At 34.5% G+C, this 25,944-nt stretch overlaps 2 protein-coding genes across 2 annotated transcripts; one reads left to right on the top strand and one right to left on the bottom strand.

Moving 5' to 3' along the window:
- Nucleotides 1-4,469: 4,469 nt before the first annotated feature.
- On the bottom strand, nt 4,470-4,910 carry LOC139483197 (uncharacterized). The gene has a single exon (XM_071267229.1). It carries the CDS (start codon nt 4,908-4,910, stop codon nt 4,470-4,472), a length of 441 nt encoding a protein of 146 aa, XP_071123330.1.
- A 5,253-nt stretch (nt 4,911-10,163) lies between these two features.
- LOC139481733 (alpha-L-fucosidase-like) lies at nt 10,164-22,781 on the top strand. Its single transcript, XM_071265221.1, has 8 exons — nt 10,164-10,699; nt 12,694-12,800; nt 13,901-14,031; nt 15,361-15,494; nt 15,907-16,004; nt 16,681-16,813; nt 20,011-20,181; nt 22,213-22,781. Exons 1-8 carry the CDS (start codon nt 10,344-10,346, stop codon nt 22,472-22,474), a joined length of 1,392 nt encoding a protein of 463 aa, XP_071121322.1. The 5' UTR covers nt 10,164-10,343; the 3' UTR covers nt 22,475-22,781.
- The last annotated feature ends 3,163 nt before the right edge of the window (nt 22,782-25,944 follow it).

Raw genomic sequence — 25,944 nt, 5'->3', positions numbered from 1 at the left:
TCTCTTCTTCCCTCTTTCTCTCTTGCTTTTCTGAATCTTTCTGCTCTTTGTAGATTGTTTCTTCTTTCCCTCAGTATTGATCTTAACTCATTCAATCCTTCTTTTTCCTCCTCATTTGCTCTTCTTTACTGTTTTGTGACATCATTTATTTCGGTTCTGAGTGTTTGTATTTCTTGTTGACGTCTGTTATGTTTCATGTTACCCTGAGTGCTTTCTCTGGTTTTGGTGTTACTAACTCCAAATCTATCTTGTCCTACTGCATATACAATAGTTGACAATGCTGATATCTTTCTTTGTACGTCTCCAGTAAGTGTGTTATCCAAGATCTTGTCTAGGTCTTCATTAAAGATCTCCCATCTCCTATCATCTGTTGGTGGCCATTGTATCTTTTCTTTCCTGCTGTCTGCTGAAGGTGTCGATATTCTCTGCTGGTTTTGATTCCCTTGCTCCTCCTCAATGTTGATCTGAGTAGCTTCATTAGGTAAGAGGTCCTCAGCATTGTGGTGTGCTTCCTGGCTGTGGTCCTCCGTCGTCTCATCAGTGTTAACTGTGCGTTCCCTTTGCTGCTTCCCAGATCCACACTTAGTTCTTGCCTGGTGTATCTTCAAACCTTTTAAGTTCTTGCAAACCTTCCCACAATGACACTTAGTTTCTGCCGTTGTTCCAGTCAAAGTCCGTTGGATTAGCCGAGTTGTTACCGTTTTGTCCTGCTCAATGGGTCTCTCATCCTCCCCCCTCTCGGAAGACTCTAGGGGTATTGCTCTTTATTTTGTTCTGTAGCTTGGTATGGTGTTCCTTCACAGGAACAGTGTGTTGGGATGCCAACCCTTCACACCCTGGTTTCAGTCTTCCCTGAATGCCATCTGTCTCTCCAGACGTCACCATTCTATTCTTGGTTGTCAACCAGTCTTTCCCAGCAGTCACTGGTAGGTCCAGGTTACAAGTTACTCACATACAGTACTCGTGGAATTACTGCAAACACCGCCAATGTCCTCAGCCGAGGCCATCCGTCATCATGTGTTTCGACCCCTGGCTCGATACACTCTCAGGATGGGGGGTCCACAGTGGTGATCAATCACTGCGCATTGTTGGTGGGTTTCCAGCTACTAATATCTTTCTTCATCCATATCCAGCAAGATGCTTTCTCTGCTGCTTGGCCCAGTTTCTTGATTGCTGCTCTTCTATTCTGGCCAGTCACTCCAACTGCCGAAAACATTCTCCACACTGACTGTGCAGGGAAGCCTCTGCAGCCAACCTCAACAGGAAAGTTCCATGTCTGCCATCCTCTATCTCTGCACTCTGCCAACAGTCCATCATATTTTGCCCTCTTTCTTTCATTTGCTTCGCCACATCTCTCCTCCCAGGGAACTGTCAACTCTATGATTACTACCTTTTTACTGCTTGTAGACCAAAGTACCATGTCTGTTCTTAGGTTAGTTGGTACAATATCAGGAAATTGCATCTTCTTTCCTAGATCAACTTCTAATTGCCAATCCTTCGCCTGATTAAGCATTCCTGATAATATGTTCTTTTTAATTTTCTGGCCTACTTCACCCTCCTTCACAAACTGGATCTTGATAGGTTTGTCTCTAATGTGTTTTGCATCTTTCCTCTGTTTCTCTATCACTTCAGCAAGTTCCCGGAGTACTTGGTTGTGTCGCCATGTATATCTCCCCTGTGTAAGAGCGATATTGCACCCTGAAAGAACATGTTGTAGAGTTCCTCCGTTTCCGCACAAGGGACAGTCTGGTGTTTCTGAAAGTTTCCACCTGTGCAGATTTGAAGGTGTTGGTAACACATCATACACTGATCTCAGAAGGAACTGCAGTTGGTATTACGGATATCGCCATATATCTGATCATGTAAGGGATCGTTGTTCCAAATCCCATCTCGACCAAGCACCTTGGCTCCCTAATTCTACTGTCTTTGCTTGTCTGTTTTCTTCTTCTCTAGATTTTATCTCTTTTATCTCTTTTATCTCACTTGTCTCTGAAAAAAATGTCCTAATTACCTTAACATAACACGTGTTATATTAAGGTATATAGGGGGAAAAATTCTTAGACAAATGCCTGTGGTCAACAGGACTCTTCACCAACTTTAAAGAAAAACCAAACTTCCATCAAAAATAAGATGTGGTATGATTACCAATGAGGCAACTCTTCCAAGGAGACCAAATGAAACAAATTAACAACTATACGGCCTTCAACAATAAACAAAGGCATTACTGCATAGCTATACAAGCCCCAAAATTACAAATGTAAATAAATTCAAACGATAAAACTAATGGAATCATTTATGTACAAAATTAAATAATGAATGAAAAACAAACGACAACCACTGAATTACAGGCTCCTGACTTGGGGTAGACACATACATAATGTGGTGGGGTTAAACTTTTTGAAGGCACTTACCCTCCCAATGGGACAGTGTTTTAATAGTACAACATAAGAATAAACGTGGACGGCTACTAATACATCACCACAAGGCAACACAGACACTAAGATCTGAGAGTATTCGCAGTTACTGAAAGCTAGTTTAAATCCAATAAAAACAAATTAAAAACAAATCTGCATCTAAGACTAAAATTTTATGACTTTTATATTATATTCCATGTTTGATAATACTTCAATTGTACCTTCTATGTGAAAAAAATAAAATATGTAAATATTATTATTTGTTCATGTTTTTTTTCATATTTTATAAGTTACATTGATAAGTAACCTTTAATTAAATGCAATACACTATAAAAACAAATTAATCACTAACATAACAATTCCCAATTGTCCCACAATTAAACTTCCCAATTGTCCCACAAAATTTCATTACTTTTTTACCTGTAATTTCAAAAAGTGGGACAATCGGGAAGACACCATATAAATTGGTTTATTCCCCATTGTCCCACTTTTTAAAATTTTAGAGTTCTGATAGTCCCACATTATTTTATGAAGTAAAATGTTCTTAGATAAACAAGGTTACTATTGTTTGTTTTGCTAAATAAACAAGAACTAATTATTGTACATTTAATATGAAATTTAAAAAAGTATAAAAAAAAAGTTTTTTAAATCATTAGATAAATGCACTTTTTTTTATTAAAAAAATATATTGAATCTGATATATGAAATATATCTACAATATTATTTTTACGTTATTTATAGGGATGTCAAAAGACAAAGTAGACAATATACATGTATGTATCATCTGTTCCTTAGGAGCTCGTATTTTTTTTATAATACGACTTGTCCATTTATTGGCAACAACAATATTGGACTTCAGGTACTTGTGCTTATTCGTGTTGCTCAGTCTTACTTTTTCTGTGTTTTGTTTTTGCACTATCGTTTATCTGAACTTCTTTTTTTTAGCCATGCCGTTGTCAGTTTATTTTCGACCTACTGGTTTGAATGTCGCTCTCGTTTATATCTTTAAATTGTAAATTAAACAATTATAGTTCAGTTTCAAATACAGAGTGATTAAATTAATTTAAATGTACATCTCATACCAATTACGTTTGTGATTAACAAACAAAGATAAGTGTTTACGGCTTGTGATGAGTTTTAAAATTATTAATCAATGAAAGTGTTGATCCGTTTACAAACACCGTTACAAATATCTCTAATCAGTTCCGTAGGGTTCACCGCAGGTCACTTTCATTTTGTTCTTGTTTAGAAATATGATCGGGTCAACAATTTCAGACGAAAGACTGTTTGACTTTCTATTTTTTGTTACAATTAATGCATATGAAAAAATTACCTCGGAAGGAAAGGACGTTGCTGGTATTGCTATAACAAAACGTAGCCTCAAGATAAATATTTTATGTCGTTAATTAATTTTATTTAGTATTACGAATGGGGTGTTTTAAATGAACTAAAGTGAGTGGGAATGTTTAGAGAAATATCTCAAGATGTATAACAGTCAAACGAGTATCCGAGTACTAAAACTGTACTCGAGTACTCGGCCTTCCGATCGAGTACCCGAGTACTCGACTACTCGTTGCCATCCCTAGTTATTTATAAAACAAATGTCAATACCTTAATTTTAAGTACTTTTTCTCTGTAAAGTAATTATATATATATAGAAATAATGCATGCAATTTAAAAAAATAAAATCATTGACATTCTACACTCTACTCGTTGATAAAGATGTTTCCATTTTTACTAGGAAAGTCAGAGGTCATTTATACAACATTCTCTGCACCGTCAGATGCACCTAAAGACAACAACATTTTTTATTGATAACAAAGCTGCTGTCTAGAATTTTTCCAGATCAGCCTTTCCAAGAATCACTATTAATTAAAGGTTGTTTTTCCAATATTCCGATTGTTTTTGCAGTCAACAGCACATGTTATTTACATACAGTACTGGTGGAATTACTGCGAACACCGCCAATGTCCTCAGCCGAGGCCATCCGTCATCATGTGTTTCGACCCCTAGCTCGGTACACTCTCAGGATGGGGGGTCCACAGTGGTGATCAATCACTGCGCATTGGTGGTGGGTTTCCAGCTACTACTATCTCTCTTCATCCATATCCAGCAAGATGCTTTCTCTGTTGCTTGGCCCAGTTTCTTGATTGCTGCTCTTCTATTCTGGCCAGTCACTCCAACTGCAGAAAACATTCTCCACACTGACTGTGCAGGGAAGCCTCTGCAGCCAACCTCAACAGGAAAGTTCCATGTCTGGCATCCTCTATCTCTGCACTCTGCCAACAGTCCATCATATTTTGCCCTCTTTCTTTCATTTGCTTCGCCACATCTCTCCTCCCAGGGAACTGTCAACTCTATGATTACTACCTTTTTACTGCTTGTAGACCAAAGTACCATGTCTGGTCTTAGGTTAGTTGGTACAATATCAGGAAATTGCATCTTCTTTCCTAGATCAACTTCTAATTGCCAATCCTTCGCCTGATTAAGCAACATGAACCCTGCCCTCCCTAAAACTCCGAAGGACTAAGCGGTCCATTTCCACGCGTTACACCCGTCTTGTAACTTATTGCAAGTAAACATTCGTTGATAAGCTGCATTTGTGTAGAATAATGAATAAATGCGCTTTTTAGAATTTAACATATCCTTATATGAACAAAGAAGTTAACAAGATACTAAAAAGGGGAGATAAGACCAATGAGTCAATGACGCAAAGAAAAACAAACTCGCAACAACATGACCACGAAAACCGACGAAAACAAAAACAACAACACATTACACGGAATGGTGAAGATTGCAATGCAAACCCATCAAGTCTTAAAGTCATAAGAAACGAGTGACCGGTGAAAAATAATGTTCTTCCAATTCTTGAACCAATGCAATGCATACAAACATCATAAACTTAGTCTTCTGTGCACGAATTTATCATTTTTTTCGTGTAAATTTCGTATAATCGTTATTTTTTTTTTCAATCGGTCAGTGTTGTTGTGAAAATATGGCAGGTAATTAAAGTTCGTGTTTTGAAGCCGAAGTTTAACGATTGTCACCTGTTTGTCAACAATCAACCAAAAATCAACAAAAAAGCATGGAATTGAGCACGTGTTTAACATGTAAATTCAGATAATAGTTTATTGACATCCATGCGTATTGTGATCACCGGATTTTTATGATATGGGTCAAACTGAGGTCACTTTGCATACGGAAAATATGTCGGGGGGAATTGCTTCCTGGAAGGAAGGAAGCAATTAAAATAAAGTAAACTTCTTCTAAATATGAATAAATAAAAGAATTTTCTTCCGAAAAAAGTATATATACATAAGTTTTACAATGAAAACAATCCATTGAGTTATAAAAAAACGTATGCATTATTATTTTTGATTTGAGGTTTCTTATGACTTTAAGTAACATGAAACGTTTTTCGGCCAGCAATAACCCTTACCGTTTGGCTTTATGTAAAGTCGGGTTGCATATATACACAATAACAAAGAACATGATCTCTTAAGATGTATAGATAAACAGCCACATCCAGACAGAAATGAATCGTTAGATCCTATGTATCGTGCAGAGATAATGCCAGGCTCTCTGTACGCTGAAGAACACCCTGCGAGTTGTCCGTTGGTGGCATGTTCCAAGGTCTGTTGTTATCCAATGCACACCCTCATTTGTGGCAGTTCTAATTTCCCGCCCTTCACTTTGGTTGATCCTTACCTCATAAATCAATAATAAAAAAATGTAATTCGGCCTCGTCCTGAACATGCATAAAATGTTAATCACTGATAATTCAAACGTATAAATCTATGTTTAATGGAAAAACAAATATCGACTGTTTGCTTTACTAAAACAATCAATAATTGTTTTTTTTTTAGTAAACATAGTTCAATACGAGTCAGTGAATTATGTGAAACTTTTTACATTTCTTCCTTTTCCGTCTACGCGTACTCACGGCCGACACTCGGCTAACCGAGATATTGGTCGGTTAATCTATATTGAGTATGTGGCTATATCGGCGGTGGGTCTGTTAATCGGGTTGGCTAAAGTCTGTTAATCAGGTGTTATCGAGGAAATCATTGGAAATTCTGCATGTTTCATTGTATAACTTTTTAAATATATGTTTATAAAAAAAAATTTCATGTCTAACAAAACAATTCAATGTACTGAATCCAGTGGTGTAATTATTATTTTTCTAGCTTCGATGTACGATCTATAAAATGAAAAGGCGTGTTACTCATCAACAAATTTATACACATTTTACACACACAAAATGTACACAAAAAGACACGTTGGTTGAATTTACTTGCATGCGATATTTTGAACATCGAACAAAGACAGGCATTATGTTTGTCAACCAAATTGATATCATTGTGTGAAAAATCTACACAAAAATCTGTATTTTGGTGACATAAATCAATCTTTATTTAAAACTTGGTCTGTTAATGGGTCGGATGTATAAAACCCGGTCTGTTAATTGGTCTGTTAAGAGTTATGAATGGCAAAAAAAGTATAATTTTATTGCTGTATGGGGTGTTATCGGATCAAATGGGTAGGCTCAAGACGAGTGGCTAAAATATACGGAAACAACACATGAGCAATGAAACATAATATATACGGAAACACTGACATGAACAATGAATTTAGGCCATGAATATTGAAAACTGATATACAAAAGTGTAATATTAAAGTATTATCATACATCATGTTAAAATGCCATATTTTGATTGCCTAATACGAAGGTGTTAATTTACTCTATCACATGGCTGAGCGGGTGACAATTTTTTGAAATGTCACCCTCTCGGCTAGACCAATCAAAAATCGGCAGTTTAAACGACAATGAATTGAATCTACATCAGATGACAGTTGTATGTTGTGCTATTTAAGATTGCAAGATATTGTATAGAGTCTTAAATAAAAATCAGTTTTACATGTCTTTAAATTCCTTTACCTAGGAATATGTGCATTGCATTGTGTTGTCCAAATTCATGATCTTCCATAATGTCGAAGGTTTTTTTCTAACCTTTTTCATACCATTCAATATTCATTTGGGACCACCCCCAAATTTTTTTCTGGATCCGCCACTGAAGTTATTTTATAGACAATGCTTAAAGTTCTAATTTACTATACAACGAAGCGTGGAACGACTCAAACTTATTTCTTTTACAATTGTTGGAAAAACGTATTTCACTTGTTAATATTTTTACTTTAAAACCTATAAATCATTGTGTGTTATGCTTATTGTTGATATTAAACGCATTCGTTCACCATCGATGGCCGTTTCAACTGGTGATGTACATTTCATCATGTTCATTGTGATGTATATTTCTCAACCATATATGAGGCCTTTTGAAAGGGGTATTTACCCAAAATTTAAATAAAATAAATAACAATAACAAAATAACAACAATTGAAAATATTTTTTTTCTTGATAGCAGAGATTTTTTCCCGTTTCGGGCCTAATCCTTGTATCGTTTATATGTCAAGTCAATGCACTACTATTGTCTATTTACTTCACTTCCGATGATTTTTCAAATATCCGTTACGCTGTCAAGTACGTGACTACATAGAAAATACTTTATAATAAAACTCGTCTGTTAAAGAAAATGATGATAGGACATTCATTATAATAAATCAAATATCACATAGCTGAGAGGGTGATAGAGCAGATCGGTATCCCTCGAAAAAACATTGTCAACCTTGTCTTCGCCGCGGTTGACAATGTTTTCTCGTTACCCAATCTGCTCTATCATCCTCTCAGCTATGTGTTATTTATATCTTATCACATATTTGTTACGGATACGGATAAATTTTTAAGATTTACCTGTTATGTTTCATTAAATTGTTATAATTGAACTTTTTCCCCCTCTTTTCTGCAACACTTAAATATGTGATAAATAGCTTAAAGATTATAACATGTTTTTCCATATTTGCCCTGGTATCATCCCACGACCCATATCGGCCCACGGCTAAAGCCTCGAGGCCGATATGGGAGTCTCGGGATGATACCAGGGCTAATATAGAAAAGGGCATGTTATAATCTATACATATTGATTTCATCCAAGAATGGTCGCATATATCATGTGGATTATGTTTAGGTTGTCATGAATGACACTCATTTGTATCTAAATTGGTATTAACCAGTATATAAATCAGAGATAAACGTCGTAATGTAACTAAACATCAGTAAGTAAAATATATTGGGATGCTAGAATATATAAAGAATAAAGAAATAATAATGAGTAAGTAGAGAAAAGTAACAGACAATTTAAAGAATATAGAAATAAACAACACCCCCAATCCGGACCCTCATTGTATACACGAGAATCTGGATGGAAACACAGAATATATAGAATAATAGATAAGGACAGTAGGAAGTGATGCATTAATAAAAAAAGATAGAAAAAAAAATAATAACTGTTTGAGAATAAAGACATGAAACACCCCTGGGTGTTGAAACATTAACGGATTGCTCTGTACTCATATTGGTAATAAATGCTAAAAGTTTACATGCGGACAACTGCAGTTCTCCTCTGCACTTATGTAGAAAGGAACTAAACGGAATAAAATGAATTAAAACTTAAGATAACCAAATGTAGCTGCATTCGCTCCTTTCCATTTACTTCTTTAGACTGATTTGTAATCAACAGATGATTCAGTAATAGAAGAAAAGAACCAATCGGATGATGTTGACGATTTAGAGTTTAACGTCCAGTGACAAATACCATGTGCATATGAGAACGACAACACGTTATATGTACCCTGTGTTGTATTAGAAAGACACTTTCGGACGGATTTGAGAACGTGCTACTTTGAACAGACACAAAAATTAAGGCTGAAGAAAACGTTAATAATAGATTCATGCATATTCCAGCAGGCAATCCGTATACATATATTGAAGTGACACACCCCTTAATAAAATGCAAAGGAAGTCAAAATAAAAATGTTCTTACTAGAAGGATACTGTTGCAGCGTATTGTCATTTTTGTTTACCCAAGAGCATCTCATTCTTAACTTTTTCAAAGTGAAAATATAAAGGTAGCACAACTATTGTCGTGGCTAAATAACTCTTAACTGACACAATTTCAATTGTCCAACCCATTAACAGACTTTATTCCCATAATGTTCACTAAAACGTGGTATTACTCACGTTATATTACAATTATGAAATATTTACTAATTTCAATTTATATTTTAGAACCAAAGTACGATTTTGTGTCCTTTAAATGATATCTAAATTGTTTTTTTCGCCTTTCATTACAAAAATTGCTATGCGTATAAGCATAAAAACTACATACTTGCGCGACGCCTTTTAGTTTTACTGAAAACTGCGCAGACTATGAAATGTTTTTACAGTTGGAAAATGTTCTATGATATATATCATTTTGTCAGACACTTTTCTTTTTTTGATTTGATTCTTATAATGTACCTAAAATCTGTATATTAAATAGATTTTAATATTAAAATTGTGCGTTTTACTCTTAACAGACGTATAACCAACCCGATTAACAGACCAACCGCCGATATAGCCGCATACTCAATATAGATTAACCGACCTATCTCTCGGTTAGCCGAGTGTCGGCCGTGGTACTGTATATTAAATATATTGTAAAATATGTTATACATTGTACTTCTTATATGTGCATAATACCCGATTTAGCACTCTCAAAGCAAAGTTTCAAATTTACCTGATGTTTTCATTGATTTTATAAATTACAGTAGAAGAAGGTAATTTTACGATTTAAATAATTTTCATGCTTTACTGATTTTTGGTTTTAAATATTGAGTTCTATTCATGTGACTTGAGCTATTATTAGATGTTTACATGGCAGCTATTTCATTGTCCTGAAACGGAAAACATTAACATTTTGATTTTCCATAAAAGGGATAAGTGTGGCTTTTTGCGAAACCTCATAGTGGATTGATTGTCAACATTTAAAAATGCATCTACGCAATGGGTGTTTTATGACTTTTCTATTACTGTTCGTTTTCATTGCATGTACTTCATGTATAAGATATGAACCGAATTGGGAGTCAATAGACTCAAGGCCTGTTCCTGGCTGGTTCGATGATTCCAAGATTGGGATTTTAATTCATTATGGCGTGTTTTCAGTTCCTTCGATCTTATCCGAATGGTTCGTGGAGCAATGGTTAGGATGGAAAAGTCCTATTCTAATGAAATTCATGAAAGAGAATTATCGACCTGATTTCACTTACGCAGACTTTGCACCACAATTAACAGCAGAGTTTTTCGATGCAAAAGAATGGGCGAATTTGTTGAAACTATCTGGAGCTAAGTAAGTACATTGTATATTTATATATATGTAAAGGGGACATGAGAACTACGTCTTTAAAAAGGTAAATGACCCCCCAAAATGACATACTATTACATGTATGTTCAAAACAATTAATTTGATATTTCAAAGCACATAGAGACCAGTCGTCAAACTAAACAATGACCTTAGGATCAGATTCAGGATTTCAAATTATTGCAAATCTATATTTCGTACATTTGTATGCATAAATATTTTTAAATTTAGAAATGAACTTCAATTTTTAGAATACTATATACAATCATAGAATGATGTAATACTTCATCTATGATACAATGTATACACATACATTGCTTGTCGTCGTCTGCATTGTATAAATGTAGATATTGATGTTCTTATATGTTAACTAGCTTGCATAATTCATAAAAATCGTTCGACCGTTATTGAAATCATTATATTGACCGTTTTTCGAACATATTCAAGTACTTCTATATAAATTGTAATTTCATAAATAAACATTCAGGTTGTAAATAAATTTTTTAAGTGGCCACGTTTCGACTAAGTCAACATCTCTAAGGGTATAGACATATAATGTACACCTGAACAAGTTCTAAGTGCGACAGAATCGAGTTGCATAAACAAAAAATTAAAAGCATTTTGTGTTTCTGAAATAAAAAAATCTTGATTTTTGTATTCTCTTTTGCGTTGGACACAATTAATTAAGGTAGAGAGCCGTGGTCTAGTGGTTAGTGCATCGGACTACTAACACAAAGGTTCCTGGTTCGATTCCCGTTCCGAGATGAAAATTTCAGGGTCTGAATTTTCGGCTCTCCCTTGACACCATTTGCGAGTATGGTTTTGAGGAAACGATGATAGTCCGTCGGAAGGGGACGATAAATGGCTGACCCGTGTTAAGAGAGAGCCATATCTCTTGCACGTAAAAGACAACCTTGTAGATTTCAAAAAAGAGCAGGCTAATGCCGTTCAAAGGCAGCACTCGCACCCGCAAAGTGGAAAGGGATTAATATAAGTTGAAAACGTTGGTTCCCACTCCACTATAAATAAATATGTTTAAACTAAAACTAATCAATTAACTTTATAAAATTGATGTCCCTGAAGTAACCGTTGTTTTTCTATTAGGTTTTGGTTCATATGGACAATAATGTAACCTTAATACAGTAGTAACCGTGACCCTCTTTGTGAGCAAAGGTTTTTAAACTACCCTACATTACTAAAAGATATATATTTTCCTTGATATTTGTCGAGCCTGCGACTGTTGCAGAAAGCTCGAGATAGGGATAGTGATCCGGCGGCGTCGGCGACGGCAGCGACGGCGGTGGCGTTGGCTAACTTCTTAAAATCTTTATATTTTAGAAGGTGGAAGACCTAGAAGTGAGTTTTTTTGGAATGTTAAATTCTCTCTTATTATAAGTAATATGAAACCTATATTTGGTATGTGCATACCTTTCAAGGTCATGCCCGTCAGAGAGTTTTCACTTCACCTTGACCTGATTTCATGGATCAGTGAACACAGTTAAGTTTGAGTGGTCAAGTCCATATCTCGGATACTATGGACTGGTATGTTGGTATACTCGGTGTATGGAAGGACTGTAAGGTGTACATGTCTAGCTGGCAGGTGTCATCTGACCTAGACCTCATTTCATGGTTCAGTGGTCAAAGTTAGGTTTTTGTGTTTTGGTCTGTTTTTCTTAAACTATAAGCAATAGGTCAACTATATTTGGTGTATGGAAGAATTGTTAGCTGTTCATGCCTGTCTGACATGGTTCATCTGACTTTGACCTCATTTACATGGTTCATTGGTCAATGTTTAGTTTTCTTGGTAAATGTTAAGTTTATGTGACAGTTGTAATAAAGCTTTATATTTAGGACTATCAACACACTATCAATGATTAGTAAAGAAGGCGAGACTTTTCAGCGTATGCACTCTTGTTAAATCTAGTTGTTTAGCGTTGCCACTGAAGCTGTTCACATGATTTCTATTTCATATTTATTTACAGGTATGTAGTATTAACGGCCAAGCATCATGAAGGTTTTACCATGTGGCCTTCAAACTTTTCCTGGAATTGGAACAGTATGGATGTCGGCCCTAAAAGAGATATTGTTGGTAAATGTTTTCATATAACTGAAAAAGATTAATGATCCAGAAAGGAATGGTATTAAGTGTCAGTCCAGAAACTAGAACAGCATGAACGTATAATGTCTTCTTGCAAAAAAAAAAAACAGAAGCCGTTTCAAATAATTACACAAAAACAAACTGCTTGCTCTCCCGCTCAAATGAATATAAGCAGAGATACATAACAAATTATTACCCTTGCAAAATAGAAGTCCGTCTGACTGTGCTGGATGTATATGTATAAGTATGTAGCCTTGAGTACGATGCCTCGAGTATAGAGAGTTTCACGCTTTCTGTACAATAAAATCACTTGTAAAACCATTTGAAGGATCCGTAAATTTACTGTACCTATCCCATTTACCAAAAATATTCCAGTGGCAGTCCGAATTCCCTTGACCTTTTATCCGAACGGGCCTCGTTTATAGGAACTAGCTTTTGTATTCATTGCCGGTTAATTTCCTCTCGTTTCAAACACGCATGAAATATTTGCCACTGAACGTTAAGCACATACCAATCAATCGTTTGTTTTGTATAATCATGTAAACAGTTATCTTTAAATAAATCAGGTAAAAGGAACAGTAACTATAAACTGTTATCATAGATTGAACAATTTTCATTTATAAACCGGCAAACACTTGAGAATTGCATGAACTATTTTCCTTTTAAAACATACCGTTACGTAAGAGAGGTCTCGTCTTGTTTGATGTTGTTATAAATTAGTTGTAATTTATTATTAAAAAAAAGTGACTGTGGAACAAGTTTAATTTATTATAACCAACCGATTTACGATGTCAATAATAAACTTGAAATGAAACTATTACATCAATATATTTAAGGAATGACTAAAATGTTTGGTCTGTGTATGCGGAAGAAGTAAAATCTTAAATGTAATGCCCACGTAGCGGGTCACCATAGTTTGGAGTTTTATTTAAATAAACCGAAAAAAAAAAGATTACTATCACTACTTACAATTTAACAATATTATATAATAAATTCAATTTTTAAGGAGTAAATCCCGTAGCTGATCTGACGGTGTCGTGTTACATCCCATATTAAATTATTTTAAATTAGTGTGATATCTTTCATTTTAGGTGAGCTTGCAGACGCCATTAGGGAGAATACAGACCTCCATTTTGGACTTTACCATTCCTTGTTTGAGTGGTTTAATCGACTTTATTTGGAAGATAAGGCAAATGATTTCAAAACCCAAAAGTTTGTTGCTGTAAGTTTTTCTTCTTCTTAAAGAAGTATATGCTCTAAATCAAATAAAATTTGTTTGCACATGCGTATATTGATTTCTTCTGAATAATGAATTTTATCAAATTATCATGCATTTAATATATTTCCTTAACTTTAAAACACTTTCAAACTCTTAAATGATACACATGATGTTACTAATTTATTTATTATTACTGTAATGTGTTGCATTCCGAAATTGACATATTTGACCTAGATACGACAACCGTTCATGCTGGCTGTTCAAACTCCTCCCTCTGAAAAATCACAGTTCCAGCCGTTTGCTTCTTTACAAACAAACAGGGGAGGTTCATGGAAGAGCCTACACTAACGCTTTTACACTAGTCTTATACTTATCGAACATATAAATTACCTTAATTGTCCTAATCAGAATCGAAGTAATTGTATCTCTTGTTGAAAGTTATTGCATTGACAATCTCCTCATTTTTTTTTTAAGTTTTGAAGTATGTGAGTTCGTGGTCTAGTGGTTAAGACCGATGGCTACAGTGCTGAAGGTCCCGAGTTCGTTCCTCACTCGTGGTGCTAAAAATATCAGTACATCAGAAGAGTGATTTTCACCCTCTCACACATATCTCTGGTACTCAGACCGGAGTTTAAACTAGGGTTGGTCAAAGGTGCTCCCGACTTTGACCTGGAGATCAATCTGCTGATATCTCTTCGGTTTGTCTGTTCCCGCCGAGCAGCCCGGTGGTTCTCTTCGAGTACTTCGGCTTCCTCCACCATACTAACAGATTCTGCCCGGTGTCCTAACACTCCCTGGTGTTGGGGTGGGGATTGTCCTTGTAAATATTGAATTTTGTAAATACGTTAGTGACACATCTCCATTAGTCCTGATACACGGATTCCACTGTACCCTCGCAGCTCTCGAGGGGTGCTCCGTAAACGGAGGGATCTACATACATACATACATACATAGTTATGCAAAATAATTTGGTAAGAAAAATTAAATCTGTTTATCCCGAACTTGCAATATTGAACAATTAACAATCTGGTGTATACTACGCGGTAAACACAGACGATAATACGATGTAACGATCAGGATCAATAAATTTTCCATCATTGTTGATTCATTGATTTGTTCATTCGTTTTCTTTCATTTCAAACATAACCAGTCCATTTTGTATACATTTACGTTATTATCCTGGAATCGATCTTAGCTATTTGTATCCGAATATATTTAAATCTACTGAACAAAAGAAGCCATTCTTTATATTATTTTCTACAGTTGAATACCTACATATTTTGGAGCGAGAGAAGGTAGTTTAATTAATTAATTAATTATCATCTTTTGTAGGCTAAAACAATGCCAGAACTGTATGAGATTGTCAATAAGTACAAACCGGAAATCATATGGTCAGATGGTGATTGGGTTGCAAATGACACTTACTGGAACTCCACAAACTTTCTTGCTTGGCTCTATAATGACAGGTACAAAGTGTAAAAAATGATAACTTACGATCTCTTACTTTCAGGTGACTTGTAGGATATAATTAGATTGCAATACCTTGTCCCTTTCATATGTAAAAATATCATTATCAGTATAGTAACAATTTTCGTAACACATACAAACTGAGGCAATTAAGCATGAGTATCTTTAATTTTTCGATAACACTTTCATATAATTATTTATAAACATTTTGCAACGAAGGAATGCATACTATCTTACATAATCATCTCTCTATGTCATTCTGTTGTTTGGAATATACATAGAATTAAGGGGCCTATGTGGCCGAGTTTACTTTAATCTCAATCAAGGTTAAGTAAAATAAAGATGATAAGTTAGAATATAACGATTAAAGAAATTTACTCATGCATACTATTTTATATTATATTATTGTAGTCCAGTTAAAGACTATGTTGTCACCAATGATAGATGGGGTTTCAATGACAAATGCAAACATGGAGGATTTGTTAATTGCGGAGACAAATTTAATCCAAGTAAGTACTATTTGATTTTAATAATTGGCCAATTAGACTCGTGTTTTGAAAATCATTGAATTTCCCAATCGTATTTGATGGTTTGATGGTACATGCACATTACTCAAAGAAACTTTGCGAAATTTCAGATTCGATCCATAGCTCGTCCTAAATATGCATGAACTATTTGCCACTGGACATTATCAAATGCAATTTGAAAAAAGAGACTAACTAAGACCAATAACTCCTGAACACAAATAATTTGTTAATTTGCGTGTTACGAAATTCAATTAAGCGTGTTTAATAGCTCAAAATAAAACGTTTTATTTAAAAGAAAAATGTCCATCATGCAGTGGGGAGTAACGACAAGGATAGTACTACTAGGATCATATTTCACTCAAAAACAAAGTATACAAACAAAACAGTACGTGAATACAATGCATTATACCAGTGTAATAATACAAAATGAAGGTATATTTATATAAAGATGAGTTCTAATGTGAAGTTCCCTGCAGTAAGGATCTGAACGGGAGTACTCGTGGACTTTTCTACATGTGACGCATTGTTACAATTTACTCCACACATCCGTTTCTTAGTTTTCTTAACAAGAGACACATTTATGATATTAAAAACAATTGATGCTAGTACAATGTAGTTCAATTTTAAAAACTAAACACATGTTTTACTTATTTTACAGAGGTACTACATGCGAGAAAATGGGAGAACGTGATGACAATAGATAAACATTCTGCTGGATACAGGAGGAATTCTAAACTTTCGGACTATTTTACTATGAATGAGCTTTTGACACAGGTCGCTCAAACTGTCAGGTGCGTATTTTCATATTTTATATTTATATTGAAAGATTATACTCGACAATGTCATATTAAAAAGGTTAGGTAAGAAGAATAAGTTTTTTTAAATAGAAGACCAAACCATGGACACAATCAGTATTGTGATTAAAATAAACTTCAATAAAATTAAAACATAGATACAAGATACAATTTATTTAGGCAATCACCTATTTTCAACGTGCACTACATAGTCCTTAACACATCTAGCAACCACTGCTAGTCTGTCAAGTTTTACACTTAAGGCAACCACTGCTAGTCTGTCAGGTTTAACACAACTATTGCTTGTCTGTCAGATTTGACACTTAATGCAACGATTACAAGTCTGTCATGTTTGACACTTAAGGCAACGACTGCTAGTCTGTCAGGTTCAACACAAGACAACGACTGCTAATCTGTCAGGTTTAACATAGAGCAACCAGTCTGTCATGTTAAACACAAGGAGACCATTGCTAGTCTGTCAGTTTTAACACAGGGCAACCATTGCTTATCTGTCAGATTAAACACAAGGCAACGACTGCTAATCTGTCAGGTTTAACATAGAGCAACCAGTCTGTCATGTTAAACACAAGAAGACCATTGCTAGTCTGGCAGTTTTAACACAGGGCAACCATTGCTAAGCTGTCAGATTAAACACAGGGCAAGCACTGCTAGTCTGTCAGGTTTAACACCGGGCAACCACTGCTAGTCTGCCAGGTTAAACACATAACACAACCATTTATTATCTGTCAGGTTTAACACTTTTGACAACCATTGCTAGTCTGTCAGGCTTGACACTTAAGGCAACGACTGCATGTTTTTCATGGTTTAACACAAGGCAAAGACTGCTAATATGCCATGTTTAACTCTTTAAGCAACCACTGCTAGTCTGTCAGGTTTTATACTTGAGACAACCAATGCTAGTCTGTCATGTTTAACACTTTAAGCAACCACTGCTAGTCTGTCAGGTTTATCATATAAGGCAACCACTGCTAGCCTGTCAAGTTTTACAATGAAGGCAACCATTGCTAGTTTGTCGGGTTTTATTTTTTAGGTAACCATGATGATGGCTAGTCTGTCAGGTTTAACACTTAGGCAACCATTTCTATTCTGTCAGGTTCAACACAGGGCAAACATTCTTTCAGAATAAACACTTGTGAGGAGATCATTGATAGTCTGGCAGGTTTAACACAGGGCAACCATCGCTTGTCTATCAGATTAAACACAGGGCAACTACTGATAGTTTGTCAGGTTTAACTCGGGGCAACCATTGCTTGTCTGTCAGATTCAACACATAAGACAACCACTGCTAGTCTTGAAGGGTTAACATGAGTCTTTATTGTCCATTGATTCAATCCAAATATTGCTACTTTAAGTCAATACAAAATGTACTTTTTTTCATACATAATTTAACATTGTTTTGTTATGGCGAGCGCATTACGTTTGCGCGCATTTGGGGATTAAAATGTTTTACCTTTTGAGCGCACCTTTCGATTACATTTGCGCGCATTTATCTTACAGGTAAACTCGGGTAAAAAAAGGGAATATAATAAAATATAAATTATATAAAAATATAAATGACTATTATTTTCATAATAAATATGACGATAAATCATTAACTTTGAAAATATATTTTAATTATATATTGTTTATATTAAATTAAAAGACAAATTATAAAGTGTTTATGATAAATACCATTATCTAAAAGCAGGCATGTAACTTTATTGCGAATTTTTCAGAGTGAACAAGTACCCCGAATAGTGATCGTTTTAAATTCGTAAATAATTAAGTTAGTTTGTAAAGTTTTGTCAAGGCACGAACATTTGAAAGTGTTTTTTTAATGCAAATCGGGGTGGGGGGGATCATTAGTATACAATGGATATTATACTTTCCGTATTGATGTATTGATAGATTATAATGCAACCGACGTATCCTGCTTGAAATCCCACTTCCACCTCAGTCCTCGTGGGCGAGTAGGTGTCTTAAAATAAAGACTAACGGAAAGGGTACTTTTACGTAAAATAATTGAATTAATTCATAAATGAATAAGTATTATTACCTGAGCTTACCTGAGTTTACCTGTCAAATAAATGCGCGCAATTGTAATCAAAAGCTGCGCGCAAACGTAATGATTTTTGCGTGCAAATATAATGGTAATGCGCGCAAACGTAATGCACCGGTTATGGCAGGGGTAACCTCACTTTATGACGTGTTTATTGGTTTTGCAATTCATAATTAGACATCGATCATTAATCGTTTAGGGTATCGAGGAGGGTAGTTTATTTTCAAGATGTTTGTTAGATTCTTATTTTTTTTAAAATAAAATAGTTTATACAGTATGGAAGTAAAAATAGCGTTTATTCCTATTTCAAATTAGAAAGCAGATATCGATGAAAAAATGTTGTTTCAGTATATTATTGAAAAAAGTAGCTTGTTTTTATGCCCCACCTACGATAGTAGCGGGGCATTATGTTTTCTTGTCTGTGCGTCCATGCGTCCGTCTGTCCCGCTTCAGGTTAAAGTTTTTGGTCAAGGCAGTTTTTGATGAAGCTGAAGTCCAATCAACTTGAAACTTAGTACACTTGTTGCTTATGATATGATCTTTCTAAATTAAAGCCAAATTAGACTTTTGATCCCAATTTCACGGTCCACTGAACATAGAAAATGAAAGTGGGAGTTTCAGGTTAAAGTTTTTGGTCAAGGTAGTTTTTGATGAAGTTGAAGTCCAATCAACTTGAAACTTAGTACACATGTTCCCTATGATATGATCTTTCTAATTTTAATGCCAAATAAGATTTTACCCAATTTCACGGTCCATTGAACATGGAAAATGATATTGCGAGTTGGGCATCCGTGTACTTTTGACACATTCTTGTTTCAGTTTTAATTGAAATACATTCTTTGTCCCTGAAAATATAACATTTTCTTATATGCAAAATCGGAATGGTTGGTGTATTATTTGTGACAAGGAAATTTTCTTAATTTCTGTTTTCGAAGATGAGATCTGGTGTTTATTATATCAGTGCTAGATTTTGTTTTACACATGGTAGAACCCTTTGAACATTCTATTCTAAGTCGAGTAACCTTCCCTTATAGTGACAGTCAAGACACTTTACCATGCAATAAAGCGCATGTAAACATACCATATTTTGAACTGTACTGTAACTGTAAATTTAATCTTACCGTATGTTTTTCAGTTGTAATGGAAATATACTGATTAATGTCGGAATAACCAAAGAAGGAACCATCAGTCCACTATATCAGGACTATTTATTAAAACTTGGTGCATGGCTTGAGGTCAACGGAGAAGCTATTTATGGTTCTAGACCATGGTTGTATCAAAACGACACTGTGAATGGCGACGTGTGGTAAGAAATTAAGCTACGGTACCCCTTGAACACTTCCGTACATGCGCAATACTGTGTCAATTTGGTATTTAAGGTAGCACAATACAAAGATTTGTTTAACTTCCAATCACTAACCTTTGAAATGCTGTAACTTTATTATGAATGCATAGAAAATAATAAAAGAGGTATATATAGATAGATAAAAGATTAATCTTTTAAATGAATGCAATATTTTTATTATGCAATCATTATGTAATCAATTATTATGTAATTAGTGGCAAAATCTGGGTAAGTTCACTTGAATGAATTTAGCTCTATCATCTCTTTAACTATACAGAAAATTTTAACAAAATCTTAATCAACACATCATGGGCTTCATAAGGGTGTCTCAGATTGTCTCTATGGTATTCCATTCTCTCATAAATCTCTAATTAGTGTAAACATCCTAACTACATAAAAGAAGATAATGTTTAATTAGGTGTAAAATTTGTTCTACACATTCTATCTTAAATCTGAGACACCCTTTTGTAGTTAATGGCCATATGAACAACATATAATAAAATCAACCCTCTAGGGATACCTATGCAGAAGCTAATTTCATTTGAAAGTGAAAATTTGGTGAAAAATATTTTAGACACAGTTAACATTATAATTGGTTACATAATTGTTGCATAATACTAACATTGTATTAATTTGAAAGAGTAGTCTGTTAGCTATCCAAAAGTACTACTTTTATAAATTTTCAAGCATTATTAAGGAAGTTACAGCATTTTAAAACTTGGGAGTTGGAGTTATAAAATCTTTGTATTGTGCTACCTTAATTTAGTTCTTTTGACAATGAACAAGATAAAAGTATTTTCGAGATTTCAATAATTTTAAACACATTTTGATTTATATGCTATGTATATGCTATCATAAAACTATTTTTATAGGTTATTTCAATAACAATAGAAAAAAAACCTACAATTTATCAAAATATTGGACATAACAACAGACCAAAAAAAAAATAACCACCATCGCCAAACTCTCCCAGAAATAAAACATATAAACAATGTCAAACTAAAATGAATAACACATAGTTTAGATTGCCTGCGTTAGTACCGACAACAAGTGTAGTTGTATTAAAGTTTTACATGTATGTGCTTATGCCTCACCCTTTATGTCTTTTGCCGTATACAAAACAGTAAAACACACACTAAAAAAGAAGATGTGGTATGATTGCCAATGAGACAACACTCTCCACACGATCAAATGTCCACAAGACATACAAATTAATTGCCCTTGCCTATGTCAGGTACACTATGAGATTAAGTTATATGACTGTGTTATAGTAGCCTTAGGTAATATGTGCGTTTCATTTTTGTCTTGAGCATTGAATTTTATAAAATAGACAAAAATATAGCTTTATTAGTTCCATCACAAATGTATTCTATAAGCTAATCAACACTATTGTTATAAAACCAAACACTTAAAGACAAAATACGTAAGTCAAAGGGCTTATTTCAAATTAAATTGATTTATAATTGTTAAACGTTGCGTTGCGTCATCACATAAATCGGTATATATCGGGATGATATTTGATTTGATAGTTGAAAGCTTAAAAGCATCATGAACAAAAGGAAATATATATACTTTTACTCGGACTTACTCTTAAACTGAGTTTTACTTATTGTATTGTTGTGCGTTTGTTTTGCTACATTGGCTAGAGCTCTAGGGTATACTGGGGAAGGGGGGGGTTGAGATCTGAAAAAAACATGTTTAACCCCACCGCATATATGCACCTGTGACAAGTCAGGAGCCTCTGGCCTTTGTTTGTCTTGTATTATTTTTAATTTTAGTTTCTTGTGTATAATTCGGAGTTTAGTATGAAGTCCATTATCACTGAACTAGTAAATATATTTGATTAAGGGCCAGCATAAGGACGCCTCCGGGTGCGGGAGGTTCTCACTGCATTGAAGACCCATTGGTGGCCTTAGGCTGTTTTCTGCTCTATAGTTGGGTTGTTGTCTCTTTGACACAATCCCCATTTACATTCCAAATTTTATTTTACAGGTACACGTCCAAGGAGATTGGATCAGATGTCTACGTGTATGCAATTATGGTATCCTGGCCGAAATACAACAACACGTTAGTCCTTGGATCGCCAATTAAGGCATCAACTACAACTGTTATCAACATGTTAGGTTACGATGGCAATTTCTCCTGGAGGCCAAACGAATATGGAGGCATTAATGTTACTATACCAGCAATACCTATTAATATGTTACCAAATAAAGAGGCATGGGTACTCAGGATATCTGGACTGATAAATTAATTCTAAACCCGAATTTTTCAAATGTCAACAAATTCTTTAAATCTTTGTACTGCTGTATATTGTAAACTCAAATTCTTTTAAAGATGACAATTGCTTCAATGTTTTGTACAGCTTCAGTTTTATATTACTTTGAATTCATAGTTTAGTTTTTGTTATTTTGTTTGCAAGTATATTATTCCACATGTTGTTCTCTATGTAGCCTACTAAAAACTTTCTAATTTGAATAGATGTATGACAATTGACAATCATAACCTTTCTATTAATGAAGATTTATTATTATGATAAAATTGAGAATGGAATGGAAAAATATTTTATTTTATTTTGTGTTCATGTTTAGTTTCAATTATCTAAGTAACAATATGTAAAACTAAACAGTTATAGGCCAAAGTACCGTCTTCCAACACCGAATAGCAAGCTAAAACGGTCCCCCAAAATGAGTGTAAAACCATTCAAAAAGGGAAAAACCATCTATAACTAATTGGTGGCCTTCGGCTGTTGTCTGCTCTATGGTCGGGTTGTTGTCGCGTTGACACATTCCCTTATTTCTTTTCTCAATTTTATAATCTATAAAAAATTTAAAAAAAAATCTCGCTGTATATTAAAAAACACTGTCGGTACATGTATCATTTGTATTTTGTTGATTAAGTTCAATTTAAAACTGGACCGCATCTGTCAGTGGTCTCGTGGTAGCGTGTTTGCCTCGAGTGCAGACAGTTGTGCATTAGACGAGTCAAAACAAAGACTTTAAAATTGGTAATAGCTGCTTCTCTGCGAATCATGCGGCATTAAGGAGTAAGAGCATACTTGTCAGACTGGTCGACTCGGAGTCAGAATACAGTGTTCAATTTAGGTGATATATCTACCTGCAGACTGTTACATAGTGCGCTAGCACGTTAAAAATATATCACAGCGTGTCAGTCCAGTAAAAGTAAAATCACAAAAATACTGTACTCTAGCAAAACTCAAAAAGGAAAGTCCCAAATCAAATGGCAAAATCAAAAGCTTCAACCTCAAACGAATGGAAAACAACTACCATATTCCTGATTTGGTTTAGGAATTATCTTATTTAGAAAATGGTGGATTTAACCTGGTTTTAAAGCACGATAAATATTCATCTAACATTAGTCTCGTCATGAATATGCATATGAATTTGCCACTCGACGTTAAGCATCCATTCACCATCATCATCATCTTCATCAATAGAAAAAATAAATAAAAACACAGGTCGTATCACAAATGATGCCTCTGGTTTTGCCCAAAAAATAAATGGCAAATAATCCATTTAATTTGACTTAAACTTATCTCAAATAGATACATTTGGAATAGCAGAAGTTGTTAACGTATGGTGCGTTTAGATTCAGAAGTCGCCGAAATAGAATGAATTGAAATTTTCCCAAAAAAAAAACCCCAACCAATCAGGAAATACATGTGTACGGAAGCCGGTTAGTGTAAGTTGCGATTATTCAATTAAACAAGTTACAGGTACATTTTGTAGACACAATGACTGTAAATAATGTTCCTTTTTAGTTGTACCAAAATTTAAAGAAAACAAACGATAACATTTTTAATTTGATTGCACAATTTGTTTTGTAGAATCATTTTTATAATACTTTACATTTATATTTTATTAACAATGAGCAACAATACAGGTTTACCAAAAGCAATCTTCATGAAAAACGAATATTACTACCGTTATGGTTTCATTGCTCTTCCTTCACGGATATTCACGAATATCATAAGGCATCCTATTTTTGTCTCGTCTGACGGAGTCAAAAAGTGAGACATAGGTATGCTGTTTCCGGCGTCCGCGACGGCGGTGGCGTCAACAATGTATTAGTTTGTGGTTAGGTCTAGTTTATAGAGAACCACCAGATGTAAGTCAAAGATATTTGTTTGCAGTTGTATTAGTATTGGCACATCTCATTACCGTGGAGATGTTTTAGCCCCGCCCCCTCAGTTATGGTCTATTGACTGAAACTTTTGCTTGGTTTTCATGTATTGGTTTGTGATTAGGTCAGTTTATGTGGAACCACTAGTGGCAAGTTAATAATAATTGGTATGCAGTTGTATTAGTATTGGCATATCTCATTATCATGGAGAATATTTGGTCCCGCCCCCTCAGTTATGGTCTATTGACTTTGAAACTTTTGCTTGGTTTTCATGTATTAGTTTGTGATTAGGTCAGTTTATGGGTAACCACTAGTACAATGTAGTAAGTTAATGATAATTGGTAAGCAGTTGTATGAGCATTGGCATATCTCATTTCAAAGGAGAATGTTTGACTCTGCCTCCTCAGTTATGATGTATTCAACTTGAAATTTTGCATAGTTTACATGTATAAGTCTGTGTTTAGGGTTGTTTAAAGGGAACTACTTAAGATAAGTCGATGGTATTTGGTATGCAGTTGTATTAGCATTGGCACATCTTATTTCCATGCACCTTCAGTTATGGTTCATTGACTTTGAATATTTGCAAAACATGCATGTTAAAGTATTCCTATTTTAATTTCAACATTTGCATTATCAAAATTACAAAAAAGCGAGACATATCTCTGTGATAACAGTATATTGAGTCATTTTTGTTCTATATTGATTAACTGTAAAAAAAAAGTCATACCAATAAAACACGGTTTTCTCATTTGAGTTATTCCGCTTTTCCTGACGCACTCTTAAATCTGATTGAAAATGCAATAAAAATTGAAAACAAAATCGCCTCATAAACTTGAATTAGCATTAAACAAAATAATGCATTTCAAGAGCGACATATATTTGAACCCCCTTTATCCTGGGTCAACACTATCAGTATTGCTATGCATATTCAGTTTCTCTCTAAAAGTGGCCTTGCGAGCAAATCACACGATATTTACAAAGTGCAGCCTATAAGATCTAAATAGGTAGAGTAGTTTTAATGGATATTTGGTATTCCGTATAGCCAATCAGAGCAAAGGTTCCGGTTCCACCCTTTTTAATAAATGATTCCAATCCCCAGAACACTTTGAATTAAAAAAAAAGAAAATCCAGGAAAAAAGGAGTTCCTTTATAGCATCGGGGAGTGCAACATCTTGGGAACTTTTTGGGTTTTAAGCGCATCATGATAAATAAAAGTTCAGTCATCATAATAGAGAAAAACGTCATCATAATAGAGAAAAACGTCATCATAATAGAGAAAAACGTCATCATAATAGAGAAAAACGTCATCATAATAAAGAAAACCCTCATCACAATAAGTAAAATACATCTGCATTATAGAGAAAAAGCTCATCATAATAAATAGAGAAAAAGCTCATCATAATAGAGAAAAAGCTCTTCATAATAGAGGAAAGCTCATCATAATAAAGAAAAACCTTATCATTATAAAGAAGGAAGTACCATTAGGAAGTTACGGCGTTCCATACGAGACTGAAATTTACTTTATGCACCTAGATATACCAGTGTCACGACTGGTTGGACAAGCTACATGTATCAATTACA

Source organism: Mytilus edulis, chromosome 7 (assembly GCF_963676685.1).
Source record: "Mytilus edulis chromosome 7, xbMytEdul2.2, whole genome shotgun sequence".
Classification (NCBI taxonomy): domain Eukaryota; kingdom Metazoa; phylum Mollusca; class Bivalvia; order Mytilida; family Mytilidae; genus Mytilus; species Mytilus edulis.
Note: the sequence above shows the minus strand (reverse complement) of the source record. Positions and strands in the feature narration are given on the sequence as shown.